The sequence below is a fragment of the Rhinocladiella mackenziei genome (genome assembly GCF_000835555.1).
Source record: "Rhinocladiella mackenziei CBS 650.93 unplaced genomic scaffold supercont1.6, whole genome shotgun sequence".
Lineage (NCBI taxonomy): Eukaryota > Fungi > Ascomycota > Eurotiomycetes > Chaetothyriales > Herpotrichiellaceae > Rhinocladiella > Rhinocladiella mackenziei.
This window is the reverse complement of record NW_013550599.1, coordinates 1,233,085-1,257,296: the sequence shown is the minus strand read 5'-3', so window position 1 is coordinate 1,257,296 and position 24,212 is coordinate 1,233,085. Positions and strand designations below refer to the sequence as shown.

Below are 24,212 nucleotides of genomic sequence, written 5' to 3'. Positions count from 1 at the left end.
CATCCGGTTATAAGCACGGTCCGTTTGTGGACCACAATGGCAACGATTTCAATCATGCGATATGATACGGCACTGTTTCTTCTCTTGGGAAATACTCATATAGTTGAAACGAAGGTCCAAAGAAGGAAAAGGAGAAGGAGAAGGACTTTCTCGCAGAGAGTAAATTAGGTGCAAGGTTGTAAATGAATGATTTGAAGTGAGGGAGTTCCCCTTTCCCGACAAAGATATCATCCTGTCTGACCTTTTGACAGCGTCAAATCCGGTGATTGGTAGACATTTTGAACCAAAGGGGAAGGTCACAAGTTGCAGGGAAGACGGTAGTTAAAACAGCATCCAGATGTCGTGTTTCCTGGAAGAGAGCTCGAATAATGTTAATGATATTATCGGAGTGGACCATTGTTATGTACCATAGCTAACAATACAATTGTAATGCCACGCCCACATGTCCTATTGCCTTCTGAGTCTCCTGTTTCCGAATTCAGATCCGAAATCACCAATCGCTGAGGAGCTCCCGTTGCTTATCTCACCTCGAACTCTCAGTGCTGAAGATCCCTGGTCGTTGACCTGTCATCACAACTCTCTTCCTCGGTCCTTGAGCTTGAGCCTCTTCACTCCCCTTGTATTTTTGGGCCTCAGCGCCCATTCCCTCAGCGATGAAGCCGATGGTATACGCGGCACTCCCAAGAGCAACGACCGTCAAAACTGTCCTTTTAACTCCGATGATTAACCTCTTCCACAGACTGTCTTTCTGCCCCTTTGAGATATCCGTGTCAGAGAACGGCATTGATCCTTCGTCATCCGATGGTGTCAAGGACGAGGAGGTAGTGTTTGGACGAATCGTTCCAGAAAATACATTTTCTTGTCTTCGGACCTTAGGCTGTTCTCCGTAATTTCCAAATGGACGAGAAGGAGGCGCTGTGGGTGCTGCCGGTCCCGGAGTTGGATCGACCTCTGCTGGCAGTTCATCGAGAACCTTGGCGGCCTCTTTGCTCGGTGGTTCAAGGGTGTTGTCGTCAGCGGTAGTAGGAGGTGTAGATTTTCCTTCTTCTGTCGGCTTGGTGTCCATTGCATTCCTAAAGGCAATTGCGCGTGCAGCCTCGCCAGGGTCAGCTTGTTTCTTTTTGAAAATAAGCATATTTTCTCCGCCGTTGAATAATGAATATCCTGCTCGCTTAAGAGTGGTGAAATGTTTGAGATATTCGGCGGCATTGTTGAGTCTTCCCAAGACGCCGAGAGCATTACCTGGTTTGTGCATGGACTGTATTGGTTCGTTCATCGGCGAGAACTCTACTTTCCCCGTTGATGGATTAAACGCCAGAATGAGGTAGAGCGAATCGAATTTTCCGCTCCGAAGCGTTTCGATAGGGGGAGGCAGTTCGTCATTCCAGGCAGGAGATCCCGGAGGTGTGACGAACGGTTCCGGTACTTTCTGGCCCTTTTCCTGGTCCACTGAATCTTCTAATGAGGTCTGGCTCTCATTGGGTTCGATTGAAACATCCTTACGAAGATTATCTGCCGGCTCGGTCGCGGCAGTCGAGGCTTCCTGGGCTTTCAGATCGATTCTCTTCTTGCCAAAGTTCGAGCTGGACGAATGTGGAACATTCCAGACGGTCTCCGGTCTGCCATTTTCAATTGCTCGTATGGCCAATTGAGTTTCGTGAAGCTCCCGCCTTAATTCTTTCGTGCCATCGATGATTGAGCCCAAGTTGGGAGATGGCGACAAAGGGGGGCGGATTTGCTTCAGAGACTCGTCGACTTCTCGAATCTGCGACACAACTGTTTTAGCCTCATCAACCAGCCGGGCGAGTTTTGGTTCGAAGTTTTGAACGTGGTTATCAATCACTGGATTTGTAGAAATTCCTGGTTTGACACTTGCACTGAGTAGCGGATGAGGTTTTGAAGTGTCTGTCAAATTGGAAGTGGAATCAGAGGTGCTCGCATCATCAGGGCCAAGTTTGGTGGGTGTTGGGACTGGTTGTCGATGATTGGGATCGATAGGGCCGTATTCGCTCTCATAAACAGATTTGATGTCGCTAGCCAGTCGAGAAAGTTTCGCATTTTGTATTTCGGCATCCTTCTTCGATTTCTCTGTCGCTTCCCGCAAAGAACTTCTCCGTTCATCAATCTCCTCCATATCATCGGAAACTTCGGGCGAATTTGCAATGAAATTTGGAGCCTTCGCCGTACTTTTGTAGATCGAGGGTGTCTTGCTCAAAGACTCATCTTCGAAGACGAGCTTTTTGGTCAAATCCTTTGCGTTTTCAGGTCGTACATATTTCTTGTAGTTGCTGTTGAGAGCACTCATCGACTTCATGGTTTTCGCTACTATCCCATTTGGATAGTCACGAATATGGTCCAGGACAGTCTTAATACCTTTGGTAAACTTGCTTCTTGGACCCTCTGTCTTCTTCGACGAGACGTCGTCGATGTCTATTTTGTGGTTCTGCCGGGCAGTAAAATCGGTTTCGAGTCTCGCCCTTTCGTCTTCATCCTCCTTTTCTCTCTCTTGCTTCGTTACTCTTGAGGTTTTTGTAGCTGCACGTACATCGCTCGCGCGAAGAAGGTCCACATCTTCGTCTCTTGTTTCGGACGGAAATTTCAAGGCCCTCACATCTGGTGAGCGTCTCTTGGTTTCTTCCCCCATTGGCTTCGGTGTTGACATCTGACGATCAAGAGCTGTCTGCAATTTGAGCGGCTCCTTCGACTCCTTCATAGAACTTGCCTCAATTCGATCTAATGCTGGCTCAAGCTTGTTTGGGAATTTCTGGACAGGAATTTCAACCGACGAGTCTTTGGCAGCAGTAGACGGTTGGGAGCTCTCATTCTGGGACTGGAAGCCTTCTTTAACCAGCCAGTCTGATTTGGTTGGAGTGTCCTCTCCTTTCTTGTTAAACTTTGCTTCATACGTGGTCCCTGAGAATAACGCGCTGCTGTCATCTGGCTCTGGGGACTCTCGAGTCTTCTCAGATGTATTTGATTCGTCGGCATCTTCTTCTATGGTCCGTTTGGAGCCAACTTCGGTGAACCGAGTTGCTGTGCCCATGCCGTTTCCCTCGGCCCTTGTCATTGGACCTTGGAACACTTGCTTTCTGGAGTCATCGAAGCCTTGGCTAATAGCGGCCGATGTCTTCTCGGTTGTCGACTCTTCGGATTTCTTGTTCGAGTCGCCATAACCATATACTTGGTGAGGTCTGTAAGTTTTCACCGGGATGTCAGCCTCAGGTTCTGAGTATGAAGTCTCCAAGAATGGTTTCTTCGGTTGTGGTTCTGGGACTGCCTTCTTGATGGGCACCTTTCTCATCGAAATTGGGTCGTATTGGTAGTCCACTTCGCCATCAGAGTTGGTTTGCTTTCCGCCTGCCGGACTAGTTACCGAAGCCGAACAAGTACTATTAGTGTTTTGGTCGAGGTCTTCCGAGCTAGGTGTTGAAGCATCGGAGTTGTTCTTCTCCTTGGCTTCACTCTGTTTCGACATCCAAGAGAACGCGGTCCAGGAGGAGGTCTGCATCGACGGGGAACTTTGCAATCGTCTACCAAATAGCGTTCCATAAGGATCCTTTTCAATAGCACGGTCGACAGCGGCTCGAAACGACCCAAAGTCTTTGTGCACGGTTTCATGGATATCCTGATTGTGATGTAAATGGGATTCATGCTCTTCTGGATTGGATTTCCCTTCCGATGGACTCGTAGACAATGGTTGCTTGTAAGGAGCGTATCTGCTCGACCAGAATCGGCCCGGCATACGAAATGGCCAATGAGGGCTATCTTCTCTATCCCATGATGCTCTTCTGCGCAATATCTTCGAGTATCGAGACCTCATAACCTTCTGGTGTCTTCTGACATCTTCGAGTTGCTCGTCCATGCTGGACGACCATTCTCCAGCATGACGGCCCCACCACCACAATGTTCGAAGCTGAACGGCATTGTTGCCGTTTGCTCGATGTATAGCAGTCCGTAGACAAACGGGTGCCTTATTCGAGCAGAGAGTGAGAGAACGATGACGGGGAAGTGCCACGGGCATTTCGACGGATCAAGTCGATGTGCGGTAGGCGAATACGAATGAGGATTATATCATCGACCAGATATTGGTAAAGCCTGTCCCTCTGCGGGTAGAGGATGTTCGAATCGTCGAGTCCAAGGTAATGTCACGGATACATCTCAGCAACTGGGGCATGCAACGTGGGTAACCACTTTGTTCTGTCCCGAGTAGCAATAGGATGGAGGTTTATAGCATCTGTTGATGATCAATTGGCTGAGCTGCGCTTGGGCAGACGAGGAACGATGAAGAGGGGTAGAGACATCGACCACCGATAACGAGTCGCGGGATGTGGAGAAACCCACAGACCGACGCATTTAGAATAAGAGCGCAAAATGTCTGCTCAAGCATCCGAGCAGAGACGTAAACGCAAGCCACTACCAAATACCCTTTGCCGGAACGTTCCAACGATCGTATTTCAACGGCCGTCCAGGAAAACGCGAAGACGCATGCGACCGCTCCCATATTCATATTGTACCAAAATCCCGTTTACTCATCAGCTCGTCTTTTTGTCAAGCTATCTACTACCCGTCCGTAGAATTTGGCTGCGTTTTGTCTCGCGAAAGTGATGTCCTCGGTGAGATAATTCGGCATCAACTCAATCATTTCGCGGTCCCTATTAGCATCCAAAAGAGGTGTGTACAGAAATTCTGTTTCTTCAAAACTGGTATTTTTTGCATCCTCTCGATCGACGTACAGCTTGAAATGCAATGCTATAAGATGTTAGCTCATGAATGCTGGAAACGACACCAATCAACTTACTGCCATTGCGACCAGTCTGGATGCAATCATACGTATCACCTTCATCCGTCCTCTTCACACTCCGGATGATCAGTCCCGTCAAGTCACTGTACAAATCCTCCTTCATCTGGGCGATCTGTGCCGCTTGAGCAACTTCGGCGCTTCCCATCATGGCGGAGCGATGTGCAGAGGACTTCATGGCACTTCCTGGAGGCTTCGAGTTGGCCCGGTCAACCGAAGGCGCTCGCGCTGCTGCGAGTTTTGCCTGTAGTGACTTTACTTCATTCTGCGCGGTGCTAAGAGAACTCTCAAGTTCTGACACCGTTTCACGCATTCTGCTGATTTCTGCCTCTTGAGACTGCATTTGTTTCTTCACTTTTCGAGCTTCCTGTGCGAGAGGGACTTGTGCAGCCAGCTCCTTCTTGAGTGATGCGATCAGTTCGTTGGATGCTTGCACCGTGGCATCACATTGCTTGCGGAGTCTTTCCACGTTGGCATTTGCCTCGTTGATACCGACCTCCTTGAGATTGCGGTACTTGAGGTCGACATTCTCGAACTTTCGGGTGATGTCGCCTAATTTGCGTCTCAGGCTGGGGTCTCCTCTTTCGGTGTCTGACGCGCTTCCTGCTCGCGGCATGTACACCGGCTCTTGTCTTGTTCTGGAGTTATCTCGGGTGGCCATTTTGGGTTTTGGCGCGGGCTCTTTGACAGCAGCCTCAGGCTCTTCTTCCATCTCTTCGATTTCTCCTTGCGGTTCTTCTGGGACCACAGACTGAGCTTGCTGTACCGCTTTCTTTTTTGAAGTAGCTTTCGCTTTGTTCGTGACTGTCCGGGGATCCTTATTGTTTCTGCTGACTGCGTGTTTTGAACTCACCATGACTGGTGATTGCTCAACCTCCATCAAGTCCTCTTCAACCGCTCGAGTTGTTTTGGCTGTTTTGGCTGTTTTGGCTGTTTTGGCCGCCTTTCTCCCAGTTGCCTCACGAGCTGCCTTTTTGGGCTTTGCACCTGGATCTTGCTGTTCTGCCTCAGAGCCCTGCTCCTCGTCTTCTTCCTTCCCATCTCCATCGTTGATGATTTGATCCTCGATTGCCATTTGTTTCGCAGCCACGGATTGTTTGGACGACTTCTTTCTGCTCTGCGCGGGGGCAGATTTCTGGACCTTCGACTTTGATTTCGCAGGCATGGTGATACGATGTCGTTTCTTGCCTCTCTGAGCCTGTGTGGGTTTTGAGTCGGTTGTGGCAGCCGCGTCAGAGGCACAAGAGAGTGTGGAGTTCTCGTCAATGAAGTTGGCCGATTCTTCCATGTCAGAGTCTAGCAAATCAGCAATGCCTTTCATTCTGCAGTGAAAACAGGGCCGATCTGCGAATAATGAATTCTGAGAGCACGACTATCACGCGTGTCTTCCTCGACATAAACAGAAAGCATGTTTACTCCATGCAGCATCCAAATATTGCCTAGCTTGCAGTCTTCCCCAGTCACGTGAAAAAGACGACCCTGACCACGTGTTACGCCGTATTTCTTACGGAGCTACAGCGTCTCGGTCGAACGATGAGACCCGTCCAGGCCCGGCCATCCCCTGGTCGGACAGGTTCCCACTTTCGCGAGGCTAGATCTTTTCCGTACACTTGTACGGCCCTTTACGACATAACGTATGTACGCAAGTCTCGGTGGTCTTGCTTTCCCACTCCCCAACCACCGATCATCTCAAGTGATTTGCTCACTGTCGCACGATATGGCAGTCGTCCCAGACAGAGGCGGAGGTGCCTGGTGGCAACGTCTACTGCAAGAACTTGCTCTCGCGGCCCCTCTGGTATGTTGACTGGGCACGACTTCACGAAATGGCATCTAACATCTCTTCAGGCGCTCGGGGGGTACTATATGGTCAAATACATCCTGAGGCAAATGAATTTCGACCCCGAAGCGGAGCAAAGAGAACAGACGCGCCTGCAATCAGCAGCTATCTTGCGAAGACTAGATGAGCCTCAACAGAATTCCCGCGCCAAATCTCAGAACCGGCTTCAAGAGGGGAAAGAAGAGCTACGATTGTCGCCATATGAACAAGTCATTATACAAGATCTGGTGTTTGCGGAAGATATCCCTGTATCATTTGAAGATATTGGTGGATTATCGGATATTATAGAGGAGCTTAGGGAGTCAGTGATATATCCATTGACCATGCCAGATCTCTATTCGACATCCTCGTCATTACTCTCGGCACCTTCTGGAGTTTTGCTGTATGGGCAACCTGGTTGCGGGAAGACGATGCTGGCCAAGGCACTTGCCCACGAAAGCGGAGCATGTTTCATCAACCTGCATATTTCAACCTTGACGGAGAAATGGTTCGGCGACTCAAACAAGCTCGTGAATGCTGTATTTTCACTCGCGCGGAAATTAGAACCGGCCATTGTTTTCATTGACGAGATCGACGCTGTCCTAGGTACGCGTCGCAGTGGGGAACACGAGGCAAGTGGAATGGTGAAAGCAGAGTTCATGACCCATTGGGATGGGCTGGCTTCTGCCAACAAGTCGGGTCGTCCTCAACGGATCTTGGTTCTGGGTGCGACCAACCGCATCCAGGACATTGACGATGCGATTTTACGACGGATGCCCAAGAAGTTCCCCGTGTCTCTCCCCAACGCCTCGCAGCGGTTGAAGATTCTTAAGATCATCCTTCGAGACACCAAAATCGACGCCCCGAATTTAGATCTGGAGTATTTGTCAAGAATGATGGCCGGGATGTCAGGAAGTGATATCAAGGAAGCATGTCGAGAAGCAGCAATGACCCCCGTTCGTGAGATGATTCAACGCCAAAGGCAGAGTGGACAGCAAATGGAGCATATGAAGCCCGGTGTTGTTCGAGGCCTCCGAACGAGCGACTTCTTCATCAAACCGTCGGCGAGCGATCGGATCAAGCCCGTGGATGGAGATAAGGATGGCAGTGAATGGAGCAGTGCATCATCGTCACCCGTAGAAGACTCAAACATGAGGGACGCTGTGGAAGAGATCTAGCGATAGCATCTATCGTAACTCATACGCCTGAATTCTCCAAGATACATCTGTGCTGGGACGGTACGAAATCCGGGGAATACATTATCTAATGTGCTACGGGCGTAAGGACTTTTGAGGATTGGAGGGATTGACACGGGAATGGTTAAGAGCGCGGAGATTCATGCAGAAACGAGCCTGGCTATCCAGGAACAAGGGCAGAACACAGGATAACATCATTTAGAATACGGACTCCTTGCCCGGAAGAGTTACAAATCGACACGAGAATATGAGCCATCGAAAACCAACCGGAATGAGTGTTCTTTTAGATGATGGGAGGCGAAAGCCGATGCCGTTATCAGTATGGCTGGGTCCCCGTACGTTACCCCACAGTCAGTATGCGTGGTCTGGTGCAGACCGCGTTTGAAAAAATGAGCGGGATGTAGTGTGGTGAATGTCCGGGTTATGCTGGGTGCGGGCGGGAGGCGGAGGGTGCGAGTTGCAGGTGCAAAAGAAAAGTGTGGGCAGACCACGACTGGTCACTAGGCTACACACAACCAACTAGAATCTGCTCCATCACCGCTCCAACCCCAGACTCAGATCCCAAGCCCAGTCTCAGGCCTACGTCTCTACCATCCCCATTTCTCAAATCTCGGAGAGCTCGTCGTCGCTACCGGATTTTGTCGTTCTCGTCGTTTGCCTTTGTACCGTAATGCTCTTTGGCCCTTAAGGCAGTCTTCATCTCTTGCCTCGCCGTTCTCCAACACATTTTCTCTCGCCGCCATGGGTGCTCCAAGCCCACAGTCCGAGACGCAGTCGACTCCAGCCCCAGCTCAGTCGCAGACCTCCAACAACGACCAGTCGGCCATAGGTAGTGCGCCTGCAAACCAAACACCAGGACACCCGAGCTTCAGGAGGTATTCGCCATTTGCATGTGTTTTCTCTTCAGATATTTGCTAACAAGGCACTGCAGGCAGCGCGCCTCCCGTGCGTGTGGTAAGCTCCCTCTCCTCATCCCCTTACACCCTACCTCCCCGCAAAGACGGACCAAGCGGAAAAGCTGGATTTGGGTTCTGGCGAGAAGAATATATCTGTGGGCTTTTGGTTGAAGGTCGATCAATTGTCAAAATATCATTGCGGACAACGTCACCTATTACTCCGTACTTGTCGTTCGTTTTGGAGAACGCGACAAACCGAGAACCTCGGTTCTTACGATCATCTCTCGTTCCAAGTGGGAGACCACCCCGTAGACGAAGCGGGTCCAAACCCAACGGGCATTGAGATGTATCTCATTCGTATTCGTTTTTATGTTGTTGGATGGAATAGCTAACGTATCGACTTAATCCAGAAACATGCCATGCGCGGAAAGTACGTCGCAGCCTCATCTATCGACCCATCGAAAGCATGACCAGAACTCTAACATGTCTCTCGAATAGGTTCGGTGCGATGCGGCATCCCTTGGGTAAGTGACGGCGTAAGTGTTTGATAGTGCTCGTCAACGTTGACTCCGTTCAGGGTTCCATGCACAAATTGCGTAGCATTCTCCATTGAGTGCCGAATTCCCATTCCCAAACGGAAGAGGGCTGGTGCTGCTCGAGCGAGAGATGAGGAAAGGTACGACCTACATTCGATCCGCACCCATGAGGCAGCATGTTCTCTATGCGTCCCCGTCTTCAATCCCAAACGAAAAGTCTGACATGGGGCCCTATCAGTGAGGCTGGCGACTCCCAGCAGCCAACTACGCCCACAAATCCCCGGCTTACACGCCCGTCACTACCGAAACCTACTACTGGGTACAATTCTCCTGATGGAATTCCGTCTACCCAAATGTCGGAGGCGCAAGCCGCCCAGCAAGCCACCAATAATAGCACCATGGCCCAGTTCATGAAACCCAAGTTTGCTCGGGCCCCTATTAAAGAAGCCGGCCGAGTAGCCTACCTGGGAGAGTCTTCGAATCTGTCGTTGTTGGTGCATGATCGACATGGCACCACCGATGTGGTGCACTATCCATTACCAGAGAACATTCGAGGAGCACGTGCTCGTCTGACGGAGCCAGACCAGATGGAAATTGAAATCCTCCAACAGCGAGGGGCATTCTTACTTCCGCCCCGTGCTTTGTGTGATGAGCTCGTCGATGCCTACTTTCGATGGGTCGCTCCCATTGTACCAGTCATCAATAGAACACGGTTCATGAAGAGGTATAAGGATACGAAGAATCCGCCGTCATTGCTGCTTCTTCAGGCCGTCTTGCTGGCGGGCTCCAGGGTCTGCACGAATCCGCAGCTGATGGATGCCACAGGCTCCACCACGCCTGCAGCAATGACCTTTTATAAGCGCGCAAAAGCCCTGTACGATGCCAATTATGAAGATGATCGCATTACAATTGTACAGGCTTTGGTATTGATGGGCTGGTACTGGGAGGGGCCCGAAGGTAAGGGCCAGGCGTCAACTGAATTCGCCGACTCTGCTCGGTCTAACATTGCCGCAGATGTGACGAAGAATGTTTTCTACTGGACTAGGGTGGCTATTGTGGTTGCCCAGGGTGCTGGCATGCATCGAAGGTATTCATAAACCAGACAAACTCGACCAAGACATCTGCTAACAGCTTTGTTTAGTGTCGAAAGCTCACAGCTCAGCAGACAAGACAAACGGCTTTGGAAGAGAGTTTGGTGGTCTCTCTTCACAAGAGATCGATCGGTTGCTGTGGCCCTAGGTCGCCCTGTTTCGATCAACACCGACGACTCTGACGTCGAGATGATTACTGAGGAAGACTTCATCGAAGACGAGGGAGATCCAAATAACGACTACAAGGCCGACCCGGTCCACATTCAGTTCTTCTTGCAATACGTCAAGCTCTGCGAGATCATGGGTCTCGTCTTGTCTCAACAATATTCGGTCGCATCCAAAGCCCGGAGAACAAATGCCATCGACCTTACTCATAGTGACATGGCATTGGCGGACTGGCTTCAAAACTGCCCTCGGGAAGTATATTGGGAGCGCTCACGCCATCATTTCTGGTCGGCCCTGCTCCATTCCAACTATTAGTAAGCACGATTGCGATTGTAACCAGCAGTCTGGTCCTAATGAAGTATTTCAGTACGACGTTGTGTCTGCTCCATCGAGCTCACATGCCGCCCGCCACGGCCAAACCGCACGACTATGAAAATGTGGACATGGCCTATCCTTCTAGGACGATCGCATTCCAGGCCGCCGGCATGATCACATCCATAATGGAGAATCTGCTGGCCCATGACCAAGTCAAGTATACCCCAGCGTTCATGTGAGTAGTTATTGACGACTACATTTGGTGATTTCCCTAACGCGCTCTCTAGTGTGTATAGTTTATTCTCTGCTCTGATTATGCATGTGTACCAAATGCGCTCTTCTGTGCCATCCGTTGTGGCGGCCAGCCAGGAGCGCATCAACGTGTGCATGAATGCTCTGAAAGAAGTCTCCAAAGTCTGGCTGGTTGCCAAAATGGTCCACACTTTGTTTGAATCCATCCTTGGAAATAAGGTCCTCGAAGAGAGACTCCAGAAAGCAACGGGAAAGAAGGCTCAACGGTCCAGAGGGAACCCAAATTCTGGAGGTCAGTCGAATGGAAATGCGAACGGCAACACGCAACCTGCGGCTGCCCCTGCATCGGTGCCAGCTCCGCCGCCGAACCCAAGCAAGCGCAAATTTGACGAGATCGACTTGGGATTCAACGTTGGACCGCCGGCTCCTCAGATGTCGTATGAGCGATCGCGACCCCAGACACCAGCCGTGACACCTTCTCGAGAATTACCACAACAGCATCAACCGCACAATTTCTTAGGTTCCCCTCCGTTGCAGACCGAACAATACCTGCCATCGTCAAGGTCTCGAGGAGCATCTCGGATACCATCTCGAGGACCCACCAGGGCCAACTCTCCATTCAATGGGTACTCCATACCTGCCACCCCCCCGGATCTATTCCTAGTAACTCGAGATTCACCCAACATTTCACAACAATTATGGGAGAATTTCCAGCCTGACCAACTGTTCCCCGATGGAACCATTGGAGACGTCAATAATTTCACAAGTCCTGTTATGAATCATGCTGTCGACCCTCAGCTTCAGATGCAGGCTCAGGCAATGACGGGTCAGCAAATACCGCAGATTGACGTTTCAGGGCAACCTCAAGTATGGCCCCCAGGAATGCAAGGTATGATGGGGGCTGGTATGGAGATGCATGACAGCGACGGATGGTCGACGAGTTCGATCGGTAACGCCCCGGTAGCGCCCACTACTCTGAATGTGGAGGATTGGTTCCAGTTCTTCGGTATCAATGGAGAGATGGCTGGAATGAGCGTTGACGGAACCCAGGCTAATATTGAATGATGAAGGGCTCCAAAAGAAGCAATGGTTTGTGAAATAGGTCTGGGATGAGAGTACATGAACAAGGTTGACCCCGCGGCAAAAGTATGGTTTTTGGATCTAGAGAGGAGCCAGAGTGTACATGGGATCATACCCAGTAAGCGACAATGTAAATGACACGTGAACTAGCATTTGTTGGGAGCATTCAACATTGTAAGGCCATAGAAAGTCGCAATAATGCTTATGGAAAGTGAGTACACGTTGGTATAAAGAGACGTACAATGATGCTGGAATCGAGTCTAGTCTTCTCAGAGACAGTAACAAGTGGCTTCCATCTGCCATCATTCACCAACGCCTTATACCCCAATGCATACAATCTATTCCATCACAACCGAGAAAGAAAACACCGGTGAAACTGAGGCAGAAACTGTAGTGGCATCGCGAAGGAGCGTCACGTCAACATCATCAATGGAGTGTGTTCGTGCACAGTCATCGACGGAAATAGAGAGGAAAGAAAGGCGCAGAGGCAAGAGTACGCTGACAGGCTTGATCCTAGGAGGCGTGTGAGATTGCCCGCTGATCTGCTGAGTTGAGTGAGGTTTGATTATCAGTCTAATGAGACCAACAACAGGGGGGTTGGCTGCGTAGAATAGATGTAGACAGCCTCATCATATTGTCACTCCATCGCCCTGCACGTGATGGCAAGCGCGGAGTCGGCGGTTGTCATCGTCTCTGCCCATCTGCATGCCATCATCTATCTGCATTCCCATTGACCACGCTCATCGACTATTCTCGTCCTCAATCCTCCGTCCTCCACAGGAAAAGTCATTCCCTTTTCTCCTTCTCCCTCCCTCTATTCAGCCTCGAGCCTCCCTTCTCCGGCCATCCCACCATCCTCCACACCATCCTCATCTCACCGCAGCCAATTCCGTCCCCCTTAACACTCTCAGAACGTGTCCCACCACGAGTATCGATTGACCCGTTCTTGGTCGCAGAGGCAATCAATCTACTCGACTTTACGACCGTTGTATTTCTGGCTGCTGGGCTCCTTCATGTCGTCAAACTCCAATGTCTCGTGTTGGCATCCAGGCCAGCCATGAACAGCAGTTCCCAGACCGGCCTCTACCAATCTGCCAACAGTAGCACTTCCACACTCCGGCCTCGTGCCGCTCGTCTCATTTCCTACATTGACGATGAGAACTCCATTCCTACCAACGAGTCAAACGCTGTCTCAACTTCCTCCTCATCCACATCACCGCGCTTTCCTAGCCGGGGTGTTTCAGATAATGACACCGTAATCCGATCCAGATCTACCGACAAATCTAAACACGGACGGACAAAGAAACTACGTAATCGATCTTCTTCGGGCTCACAGAGTCCATCTAGCGGAGGTCCAGCACTATGGGACTCGTGGTCATCAATCCAGGGCCTTGCCTCGACCTTGTTAGGAAGTGACGTACCAGGCTCGTCCAAAGATAAGACAAATGGCCCCTTCAAGGCTCCCATATGGATGAAGCAAGATTTGCTCTACGGAACTAAATCTTCCACCCCGCAATGGGGCCCTAGCCATCAATCTCCTGCCGATGCGGCCCAAGGAGCACTCGAAGAAAGACAAGCTATGGTGCAAGCAAAGAGAAGGGAAGAACTCCTTCTAGCCAGCGTGTCAGAAAATCTCGACAGCTCGGGAAGACATAAGCGGAGAGGCTCAGACGCAGACTTATCGGTGGCCACACCGACTGACTCGAACGAAGACGCCCTTGTTTATATGCACAAAGTCGATAAGAGAGATACCATGGCCGGAGTCATTATCAAGTATAACTGTCAAGCTGAGGCTTTTAGGAAGATCAATCGTTTTTGGCCTAATGATAGCATTCAAACAAGAACACATGTCCTGATACCTGTGGAAGGCTCTACCGTAAGGGGCAGGAAGGTTGACAGCCCGTATCTTTCCAGAGGTCTATTCGATCCCGGACCTGACAATGTGACCGACCAGACAACATCAACCTCAGTAACAGGGGAGACTAGGCCTTTGTCACCAAATGGCATGTATAGCCCTTCGCAGTCCGGTCTCACCACCTCGTCAGCCGTCACCTCAGAACCACCATCTGTCATTACCCTCCTCTCCGAAGAGATCGAATTCAAGCACGATTCTTGGGTCATGATCCCAAATTTCAGTGAAGCCGTTGAGATCCTGCGCGTCCCTCGTCGCGCACTGGGCTATTTTCCTCGCGCCAGGCGGAAATCAAATGCCACGTACACCGACACATCGACCACCTCCACGCCTAAATCATCCTTCGATATGCTCCGCCATCCACCCACCCACGCGGCTCAAACCTCTACCTCTCTGAATGCTTCTCCAGTCCGCCGGCTGGGGGTTCCACCCCGCCCCATGTTCGGCAGACAACGCTCCTCCAGCGCGACAGGAGGACCAGGCAATTCCTTCGTCGATGCCCTCCGAGGTCCTGGTGGAGTAGGCAACCTCCGTGGTTTACGCACTGAAATCTCCCGCCCCGGTCCTGCTGACGATCCACTTAACCGCAAATTCGCCCAGTATCTCCCCGATCTCCTTCCACCGGAAGATATGCCTCGGACAGGGTTCAGCATAAGACCTACGCCGAAGACCACTCCGCGCGCGAGTTCAGACTCGATACGATCTACGCGCTCTAATTCGAATAGTTCCGGCTTCGGCGAAGTGAGCGGTGCGATTGAAGGTTGGGTACGCAAGATGGCAGGCGCGAAGCGCGAGAGAGGTGCGGTGGTCGATAAGATGGGCGATCTCATTGAATTAGAAACCAACCCAGACGGTGAAAGCCATCATGTCAATAGTATAGCCGGCAAGTCGAAGGATTCTGCCACCACTCCCACTGCCATTTCGCCAAGGACCAGTGCCGGAGTCGCGTCGACGACAGCATCAGCAACGGAAGTCCTCTTGAACGAGCGTTTCCCTATTCGGGGCAGAGTGAGAAACGCGTATGCATCGGCTTCAAGTTCAGGAAAGGATAAAGGTGACTAAGTGCCACCTCCGACATTAATTAAAGGGCTCTTGCTTTGGACCAAGATGCTTATTCAAAAGTTGATAAAGGTAATGTGTGACTTGTTGCCCAGGAGTCTTAGACATTGTGGGTTGGTGAATTGCGCAGGGTGATTCTGCACTGCAAGCTGGGATATCCGAATTGATATGTATTGAATTAAATTGAAATGAAGTGGAATGGAGAGCTTGAACTTGGGCAGTCTAACTTTGATGAATCTGGCCCCGCTATGGTGCCATTGTAGTGGTTGCTGATATCAGAACAGAAGGGCGTAGTACAGGGACGCGATCCATTGCAATCTTGCAATTCGCTCGAAGTATTACGCCGTTAAGTTATTTGATCACTGAGCAACTCGAATATAAATTCAAGGGTCTCCTAATTAAATTCGGTCAAAGTGAAAGTCAATCCACTTCATTCACTATACTTCTAGGGATGGGTCTAGTCTGTCTTTTTCTGTTGGTTGGTTTACAAAACAAGCCTCACAAGGCCAGAGCAGACAAGAGACTGTCTTCCCCAAGCTTGAAAGGCTCCTGGCAAGAAACTTATCCTCTTGGATCTTGGCTAGCTCCAGACTACCGTCTCCTTCACCACTCCTCTTCGTAATATGTCTGGCTTCATTGTACCCAGCCCCGGCATTCTCCCTCTTTTGTCTAGTTTCTGAACCCTCCCCCTTCCTTTTCATGCCGTCAAATCCCTTGAATTTTGCAAATCCTCAATCAGTCAGACTATCATCCCCAGATCCAAGAACAAATAAACAATAGAAAGAAATAGCTATGTAGAATAGGAGGGTGTATCGTAGACGGGCATTGGATGTTGGTGGAAGATATCTTTCTGTACAAGATCCTTGGGTATCATATCGGCTCAATTCAGTTCCACCCCAAGCTGTTCTCTGCCATCACAGGCGGACTAATGTATGTCCGACCGCTTCGGTTCGAATTGCTGCGATCACTGTTTCGAGAGGTTCGTCCACCAAATCGGGTACCATAGCTGCCCCGGGCGCCGACCATGAGATTTGATTGCTCTCCTGGACGGCTGCCATGACCTGATTGCACGCTGCTTGACCTTTGATGACCAGCCTTTCTCTTCTTGTACCGCCTTGCCACAAGGAACATGGCAGCTCCGTAAACAGCTGCACCAGCAACGGCTCCAACAGCAATACCAACTGAAGATGGACGAACTGGAGAGCTGCCAGAGTCAGAGGATCCGGGAGCGCCGTCATCCGGAGAGCCATCATCGGAAGTCGTGGCTGCACTATTTGCCGAGTTGACTGGGGTACCACCAGGAGCGATAGAAGATCCGGCCAAAACGGGAATGGACGGGTCGAGCATACTCATCAAGGTTACCACCGATGGATTCGGGTTCTGATAGAGGTCTGAGTTGGGATTGAGTAGTTGCATCGACAGCGTATCGACCTTGTCAGAAGGGATGAAAGCCATGGCCAAAGTCGTGACGTATCCAAGAGTATCCAAAGTGTTGTACGGCTGCAAATACTGCATGACCATTTTATCCAGATTCATTTGAAGCCCGTGAGACACACCAACGGGGAGGTAGGAGAAAATCTGAGAGACAGCAGTCGAAGATGAAACCACAAATTCATAGTTGAGACTGTAATCAAAGCCTAGTTGGATCAGAGTAGAGTTCTCTGGCGCATCAGGCACACCTCCTTGTGGTTGAATGACACGAGGTAATGTGGTTGGAATGACGGTAGCGCTAGTCGAGGAAAAATCTGAAGTCGAAGAGGTCGAAGTTGCGGTGATGATGCTCGATCCGGGAGTCAGGACAGTAGCCGAATCAGTTCCCGTCGGTTTGATAGTATTGGTTGGTGGCGCTGAATCAGTTGGTTCTGCGCTCGTAGTCACTGGAGGTATGGTGAAGTTGCCAACCGCAGGTGTCACTTCCGGAGTCACTGTTGGGGTAAGAGTTGGGGGTTCTGTGGTCTCTGGAGGAGTAACTGGAGGGGAGACGACTTCAGGAGTAACAGTGGCTGTGTTATTGACACCAGTACCAGGGGGAGGGAAAGTATTGGTATTCGTGGGCGGTACAGTAGTATTGGTGTCGGTTGGAGTCACAGTGTTCGTGTCTGTAGGAGTTACAGTATTCGTATCTGTAGGAGTAACTGTGTTGGTATCAGTGGGAGTGACCGTCGGGGTACCTGAAGGTGGGAATGTCTGTGTATCTGTTGGTGTTACAGTGTTAGTGTCAGTAGGAGCGATAGTATTGGTATCGGTGGGCGTGATGGTTGGCGTATCAGTCACCGTCGGTGTGGTTGTGTCCGTGTTGATCGGTGGTGTCACCGTTGGTGTATTCGTAGTTATATCAGAGACGAAGGAATTCAAATCCGATGTCACGTCAGCCGGATTAGAAGTGGTGGTTGCAGTTGGTCCAATTGCAGAAGTGATGACCGAATCCGCTGAACTTACGTCGGAGGCAATCGAGGATGCTACTGAAGCGGCAGAGGATAAGGCCGAAGAAATGGACGCAACATCTGCACCTGAAGCTGTTGCGGCAACGGATTGCAATGAACTTGCAACGGACAATATGGAGGATGCAGCATCGGTCGCAGACGAAAGCAGGGACCCTGCAGAATTTATGATTCCAGCTGAGTCCGAGGTAGTGGCGCTTGTGGCTTCACCGGCTGAAGTCTCCGTCGCAGTATCGCTGTTGTTGATGATCGAACCAAGGCCAAGGGTGATGCCATCCTCACTACTACTTGTTGCACTTGTGGTTGGTGCATCTGTAGCAGTTGGAGTGTCGGTGCCCGTCGTTTCAGTATTGATGCCAGAAGGTACGTCAGCCGCAGACGGAGTCGTTGTGGCACCTGTAGCGGTTGCGGTGTCCGTCGAGGTATCGGTCGCGGACGCATCGGTGCTAGCTGGCGTTGTAGAAGTATCATCTGATATAACCGAAGCTACATCAGACAAGACATCTCCTACAGTAGAGAGCAGGCTGCCCACGCCAGAATCATCAGTGCTTGTCGTGCTGGTGTCGGTCGTTGTCGTGGTGTTGTCGAATGAAATCACCTGTCTCTTCACGGCTCTCGGAAAATAGTACCTAGGCTTCAAGTCTGATTGACGAGGGTGAGATGGAATAGCTTCGGCGATTGATGCCGCAGCCACGGCAGAAAACAGGGTAATGAATGAAATCTTCATATCGTGACTCTGTCGAGACGGTCAGCACAATTGCCGTCCGGGTGGCCTCCTGTCAGGATACCTACGTCGATTTTCTTTTCAAAACGAGTGTATAGGGTGAGCGTCGATGTTCAAAAGAGTGGCTAAGGATCAACTGATCCTTATGATCTGCGCGAAGGGGAAGCGTCTCCGACGTTTTTTGGAAGGATGTCTTGTCGTTCTCGGTTGATTGAGCCTAAATGATAGAACACAGAACTAGATGACCAGTCACTAGGACAATGGGTCCAGTAATTTCTCCGGTTCTGGATTTCCGCAGGTGAGAAGTCTTTGGTTACCAAAGCCTTCGGGTCATATATTTTGAACGTTCTTTGACCTAGAAGTACCCGGGTATGTCCAACAAAGAAAACCGTTGCAGCATGTACTCTTCCTCGAACGGTTGGACCAGCCAATTGATAAAGACAAGGACAAAATCCAAAGGGTTGCTGTGTAGACTCTCGTTCGTGGGTTCGCGGCTGTGGTGAGGGAGTCGTGGGCTATCGAAAGGGGGCAACCGAGTTACGAATGGTAGTTGGGAGAAGGAATAAAATCCTAAGGAACGTGATCGATCGTGTCAAAAAAGGGTTGAACGTCGACAATTGAAGGAACGAACGCGAGCACAAGACGAGCGGCTGGCCAAATTGATTGAACCCGGGAGAGATGAGCGTAGTTGGCCGTCGAGGCGAAGTTTGACAAGTCGAATGAGAGAGTTATCAGTCGCAGAATGAGAGACAGCGACCACGGCGACGTTGACGATTCATCGAGGCTCAATGGTGAGGAGGTGAAGGGCAAAGGCAAGTGTCGAAGAAATGGACAGACGAGAACGAAAGCATGACTGTGAATGAATACCAGAAGTCAGGGCGAAGGCCGTGGGAATGAACAGTGGGGAGCGGAAAGGAGAAGGACGAGGGCGAGCAAGCGCAGATGCTACTGTGAGTTGTGGGCGCGTTGGCGAGGCAAGGCCAGCAAAACTGGATCCTCATTCTCTCGGGCTTGAACAGTGGCGTCCGCCAGTACCAGTGCGGTTAGACCGTTTCCGCACACGATACCACGCTAGGCTCTGTGTGGTGGGTATAGCGGGCTGATCATCGTTCCCATCGGCTGGAGATGAGGCGTCTAACTCGAACCAGCATGGATAAAATACAGCAAAACGAAGCCATTACGTGACAAGACCTTGAAGCCTTGCTTTAGCCCCCTTCGCCCTTGCTCTGTCCCCTGGCATTGTCTGCTCCCACCAATTTCACTACTCAATCTCGCATCCTCGCTTTGATTCTGGCTTGGGGGGAGGGCTTCTTTTTCTTTCCACCATTAAGTTAACGAACGTTCAAGAAGTTATTGGCATCGAAGCATAAGCCTAGCAAATCCCGACAGCACAGACCGGGTCATCCTCGTTACCACCAGAGCCGGACCAGTAAGCGCCCCCATGAAAGAGTTTTCTGGCCGAGACAGCCATCGAAACAGTTTGTGCTTCCAACTGCACCTTGCAGAGGGAAAAATTCAGACATGGAGAGGCCGAGTAACTGCGAAAAAAAAGCTGGAGAGCATGCGTGGCCTTTGCAGCACAGAGCCTCCAATCAAGTCACACCATGAGCACAAGCTGCAATTTTAGGGTCAGGTACCGGGAGCCACCTGCGTGTCAAACGGACGCCGTTGACTGACTTAGCGTTCTAATTCGCTCGAGTGGATTGGACCAAACTATCCGTCTGCCGCCCGTTTCGTAATCTTTTGGCTAGCCTTGGGGTTCAAAGTGGTGCTTATTCATGCCGGACAATCTCATCTACGGCAGCTGCAGTATTTCCCGCCAGAAGCTGAACTCGGCAAAAGCATCTGTTGTGCAAAATTCTACGCGCGTATCCCGGTTTGAATAGTACATCAAATACACATACCCTTAACACGTAAGGAAGCATTTTTTGCTATATCGGAACAAGGCATCGGCCCCGCAGGCCGAGAATACCGGTTTGTTTCATTCAGGGGGTGGACAGGAACCACCGAAGCAAAAAGCCACCCTTGGGCCTTTTTCCCTTTGGTTGACAGAATGAATTTTCAACCCTTGACTTTTCGTTCAGAGCTTTGCGATCTTCGGTTTCCATGTTGGAAAGATCCTCATACCAGGGCATGATGAGATAAAGAAATTTATGCATGGCCGTCAACGTTTCACAATTTTCAATCGACTCCATCACACTGAGTCCCAAACAACTTGAATCACTGCAAAACGAAACATTGCGCTTCTGGTATAGTATATCTGGTCTCGGGGACACTTTTTAGCCTGATACCCTGCTGGCGGGAGTCTGTTATCGTTGATTTGTCCTACGAAAGTTGTTGGAAGTCATTCCGTCTTCCCTTCTCGACGTCGAAGCCGACCCATGTGCCGACAAACAAGCACTGAAGCATTGACATCTCTCAGTCTTCTGTTCTCGGAATACCCTTGTGCTCGGCCAACAAGGGTATCTTGGGCAATTTTGAAACGGTTGGCCCTAATCTACGATGCTTCTCGAATGTCCGGGATGTGAACTCAGGCTAGGAAATTGTAGGGAGGAAAGAAATTTGGCCCGGTTATCCTTCCATTCCACCTAGATCTACGTATTTTCAGATGTTCGAAACACCTTGTACTTCGTAGATATCCAGCGTTCAACTATGGTACTACAAGGGAGAATTCCCACATGGCTGGCAACGCGCTCCGGAGGTGGCTGTGAACATCCGTAGCCTCTTGATACTATCTATATGTGGTCGGGATATCTGATGTTGAAGTTCTCTCGACCAGCCCTCCGGCCACTCCAACGTCCTAGTGCGTCACATGGTTGTCTTTTGGTAAGGGAATCTCTTGTCTGGTAGGTTTTCCCCGTAAGTTGTCTCTTCGACAATAGAAGTGGTAGACATCCATGGCGGCAGATGTACACTGAGACGAAGAAACGATTGCAGAGGCAATTCTCGTCCATTGCGTATCGAATATTAGGTATACATCGGGTACGAATCGAGCCCAATAACATCTTTGTTGCTTTGACATTCGGCAATTGCATTCTCTCCCCAAGGCCGAAGCTGACTCTGTGGGTGGAAACTAAACTGAGCACGTCATTCCCCAACTTGCGGAAAATCTGCTCCATTACGATTTGTGTTCCTCTGCAAACGCCACAAGCGTTCACGACGTCGCTCGAACACAACAGAGACCTCTACGTTAATCTCATATGTCCCTGAACATACTAATATCCACTCTACAAGTCGTCGAGCTCGTGCCTCCGGAAGGCCTCCCCCACCGCCACCATGTCTGAGTCCGGTTCATCTTCCACACCGCCCTTGAAAAATCCCAAGCTCGGCGCAATGAACAAAGTCTTTGCCCAAGTCGACCTCGATGGTCATGATCTTCCGCCCTCACCTGCGCCATCCAGCCCCAGAAGTGGGCGTCAATACTCAATCGCAACCCAATTGGTGTACTCCGAAGGTAATGATCAGTACAATGCAAGCAGTGTACCCATCTACCAGGTCAGCTCCGATGATCTTCAGCAAAAATACATAAATTGACAGGGTGACAGTCTGCTACATTCAAGCAAACCTCCGCCGCCGGAGGTGTCTCTGACTATGACTACACACGCAGCGGCAATCCGACTCGCACGCAGCTAGAGAAACACCTTGCGAAAATCATGCGGGCCAAACGGGCTCTAGTTGTGTCATCCGGTATGGGTGCTCTCGACGTGATAACTCGCCAACTTCGCCCAGGTGACGAGGTGGTGACAGGAGACGATCTGTACGGAGGAACAAACAGGCTGTTAAAATACCTCTCTACGCACGGCGGGATTATCGTCCACCACGTCGACACCACCACACCCGAAAAGGTACAGGAAGTCCTGAATGAAAAGACGGCAATGGTGCTGCTCGAGACACCCACCAACCCTCTGATCAAGATTGTGGACGTCCTTACGATCGCAAGCATGGCGCACGCCGCCAATCCATCCTGTCTCGTGAGCGTGGATAACACCATGCTCTCCCCATTACTGCAAAATCCTCTCGAACTCGGTGCGGACATCGTCTATGAATCCGGCACCAAGTACCTGTCAGGACATCACGACCTAATGGCCGGCGTGCTAGCGGTGAACGACGAATCGCTTGGTGAGAAGCTTTACTTCACGATCAACGCCTCCGGCTGTGGACTTGCACCGTTTGACTGCTGGTTGTTGATGCGGGGGATCAAAACGCTGAAAGTTCGTATGGATGCTCAACAGGCCAATGCCATGATGATCGCGCAATTTCTCGAATCGGCGGGGTTCAAAGTCAGATACCCGGGCCTGAAGAGCCACCCACAGTACAAGCTCTTCCAGTCGATGGCACGAGGTCCCGGCGCTGTCTTGTCATTTGAGACGGGCGACATCCAGCTTTCAGAGCGAATCGTAGAGTCGGCGAAACTCTGGGCCATCAGCGTCAGCTTCGGTTGCGTCAACTCACTCATCAGCATGCCGTGCCGTATGAGTCACGCCAGCATCGACGCCAAAACACGCAAGGAACGTGGTGTGCCTGAGGACTTAATTCGGCTGTGCGTCGGTATTGAGGACGGCGAGGACCTTTTGGATGATCTGAGGAGCGCTCTGGTGCAGTCCGGCGCCGTGAGCGTTTCGCTTGATGGCATCTATGCTGGGAACGCGACCGTGGGCAACAAGCATCCCCAAGACGGTGAGCATCGGACCGCCGTAGCTGCTGCGGTCAATGAGCCCTGACCCCGGTGAGGTCCTGGCGTACCAGATCCGCATGAAGGTCTCCGAGACGTCCATTAACCTCACACCTAGAACCCGGAATCAAGTTGACGAATATTGCCCTTTGAGATCGTCTGCCGGGGTATATCCATCAAGGCTTACTCTTGACTTGCAATCCGATTTCTTAGTAGACCGAATAGACAAGGAAACGGCGACGATAAAAAGTTGGGTTTGTTTTCACGTTGGCAGGGTTAAAAGAGAGATGACGAGTTACGGCATGATACGTGGAGTGGCCCTGCTTTCATACTCTTGCTCTTGTACAGATCTCATGTCGTGTCATCTGATCCGCTCAAACGAGGAAAAGCAAAACACAAATCAAGCTCGAGTCTGTATATACACGAAACGCATGAAAGCATCTGCATTGAAATGCCAATTTCCGACCATAGCCTGATCGGAGGTACCTTAATGTCTCTTCTCTCATTCGCGAAGAAAGCCCATGTCAATGACGAGAACAAATACTGCTCTTACTCTTAGAGACACGTTCCCCTTTCCTAGCATAACACCACCTGTAAAGTTCAACAATGGCGCTAACTTCGGCTTGAATTCAATCTGCTACCGTCTTGAAGGGCACTGTGGAAGACAAGCGCTGTGAGTGAGCAGGGATATCAGCGGCCAGACGAGGCTTTGTGGTCCAGCAGAGAGGATAGAGATGAGGCGTGGATGGGCATTGACGATGTCTGCTCAAACCCTCCCTCCCAGTCTTCGACAAGATCTTACCTGTGAGGAACAGTATATTGCAATCAGTCTTCCCTGAAACAGCATCCACATACTCATCCTATGCTGGTGGAGGTTCAGTCTTCTCGGATTCTTCGTTCTTTATTCACTTGTTGAGCTGAGGTCTCAAATCTTTGAATATAGTTGTTCAGGTTTCGGTGAGCAGAGTGTTGGAGGCGGAAGCTAGCCAAGACCAAAAAGTATGCTCGTTCGTGCGCTCTGGTTTTCATTCGTGGGCTCTGCCAGAGCAGCACATAAATTGGCATCATCGGGTTTTCTTTCCCTTGTGCAGTACATAATGACCTCAGCTGGTAGGGGCAACACCCGGTGTATTACCCCATCTCTAGAACCCACCAGCCCGTATTGAGGCACAAGTCACGTGTTTGAAAATTGTCATTCATAGATTTAAATCCCCAAAATTATCTTGAAAATATTGTCAATTCTCGCCAGACATTTCAAG

General features: G+C 50.6%; 7 protein-coding genes across 7 annotated transcripts; 4 read left to right on the top strand and 3 right to left on the bottom strand.

Moving 5' to 3' along the window:
- Positions 1 to 523: 523 nt before the first annotated feature.
- On the bottom strand, positions 524 to 4,021 carry Z518_08249 (uncharacterized protein; the record flags this gene model as incomplete). The annotated part of the gene is made up of 1 exon (XM_013413990.1): positions 524 to 4,021. One exon carries the CDS (start codon positions 4,019 to 4,021, stop codon positions 524 to 526), a length of 3,498 nt encoding a protein of 1,165 aa, XP_013269444.1.
- Positions 4,022 to 4,525: 504 nt separating this feature from the next.
- On the bottom strand, positions 4,526 to 6,119 carry Z518_08248 (uncharacterized protein; the record flags this gene model as incomplete). Its single annotated transcript, XM_013413989.1, has 2 exons — positions 4,526 to 4,749; positions 4,799 to 6,119. The coding sequence occupies 2 exons, from the start codon at positions 6,117 to 6,119 to the stop codon at positions 4,526 to 4,528; spliced, it is 1,545 nt and encodes a 514-aa protein (XP_013269443.1).
- A 396-nt stretch (positions 6,120 to 6,515) lies between these two features.
- Z518_08247 (uncharacterized protein) lies at positions 6,516 to 7,792 on the top strand (the record flags this gene model as incomplete). The annotated part of the gene is made up of 2 exons (XM_013413988.1): positions 6,516 to 6,593; positions 6,644 to 7,792. 2 exons carry the CDS (start codon positions 6,516 to 6,518, stop codon positions 7,790 to 7,792), a joined length of 1,227 nt encoding a protein of 408 aa, XP_013269442.1.
- A 759-nt stretch (positions 7,793 to 8,551) lies between these two features.
- On the top strand, positions 8,552 to 12,130 carry Z518_08246 (uncharacterized protein; the record flags this gene model as incomplete). The annotated part of the gene is made up of 10 exons (XM_013413987.1): positions 8,552 to 8,685; positions 8,742 to 8,764; positions 9,117 to 9,136; positions 9,205 to 9,230; positions 9,284 to 9,382; positions 9,481 to 10,199; positions 10,257 to 10,329; positions 10,384 to 10,812; positions 10,866 to 11,048; positions 11,101 to 12,130. 10 exons carry the CDS (start codon positions 8,552 to 8,554, stop codon positions 12,128 to 12,130), a joined length of 2,736 nt encoding a protein of 911 aa, XP_013269441.1.
- A 1,072-nt stretch (positions 12,131 to 13,202) lies between these two features.
- On the top strand, positions 13,203 to 15,119 carry Z518_08245 (uncharacterized protein; the record flags this gene model as incomplete). Its single annotated transcript, XM_013413986.1, has 1 exon — positions 13,203 to 15,119. The coding sequence occupies one exon, from the start codon at positions 13,203 to 13,205 to the stop codon at positions 15,117 to 15,119; it is 1,917 nt and encodes a 638-aa protein (XP_013269440.1).
- Positions 15,120 to 16,001: 882 nt separating this feature from the next.
- Z518_08244 (uncharacterized protein) lies at positions 16,002 to 18,284 on the bottom strand (the record flags this gene model as incomplete). The annotated part of the gene is made up of 1 exon (XM_013413985.1): positions 16,002 to 18,284. The coding sequence occupies one exon, from the start codon at positions 18,282 to 18,284 to the stop codon at positions 16,002 to 16,004; it is 2,283 nt and encodes a 760-aa protein (XP_013269439.1).
- A 3,273-nt stretch (positions 18,285 to 21,557) lies between these two features.
- Positions 21,558 to 23,002, top strand: Z518_08243 (cystathionine beta-lyase; the record flags this gene model as incomplete). The annotated part of the gene is made up of 2 exons (XM_013413984.1): positions 21,558 to 21,776; positions 21,827 to 23,002. The coding sequence occupies 2 exons, from the start codon at positions 21,558 to 21,560 to the stop codon at positions 23,000 to 23,002; spliced, it is 1,395 nt and encodes a 464-aa protein (XP_013269438.1).
- Positions 23,003 to 24,212: the final 1,210 nt, after the last annotated feature.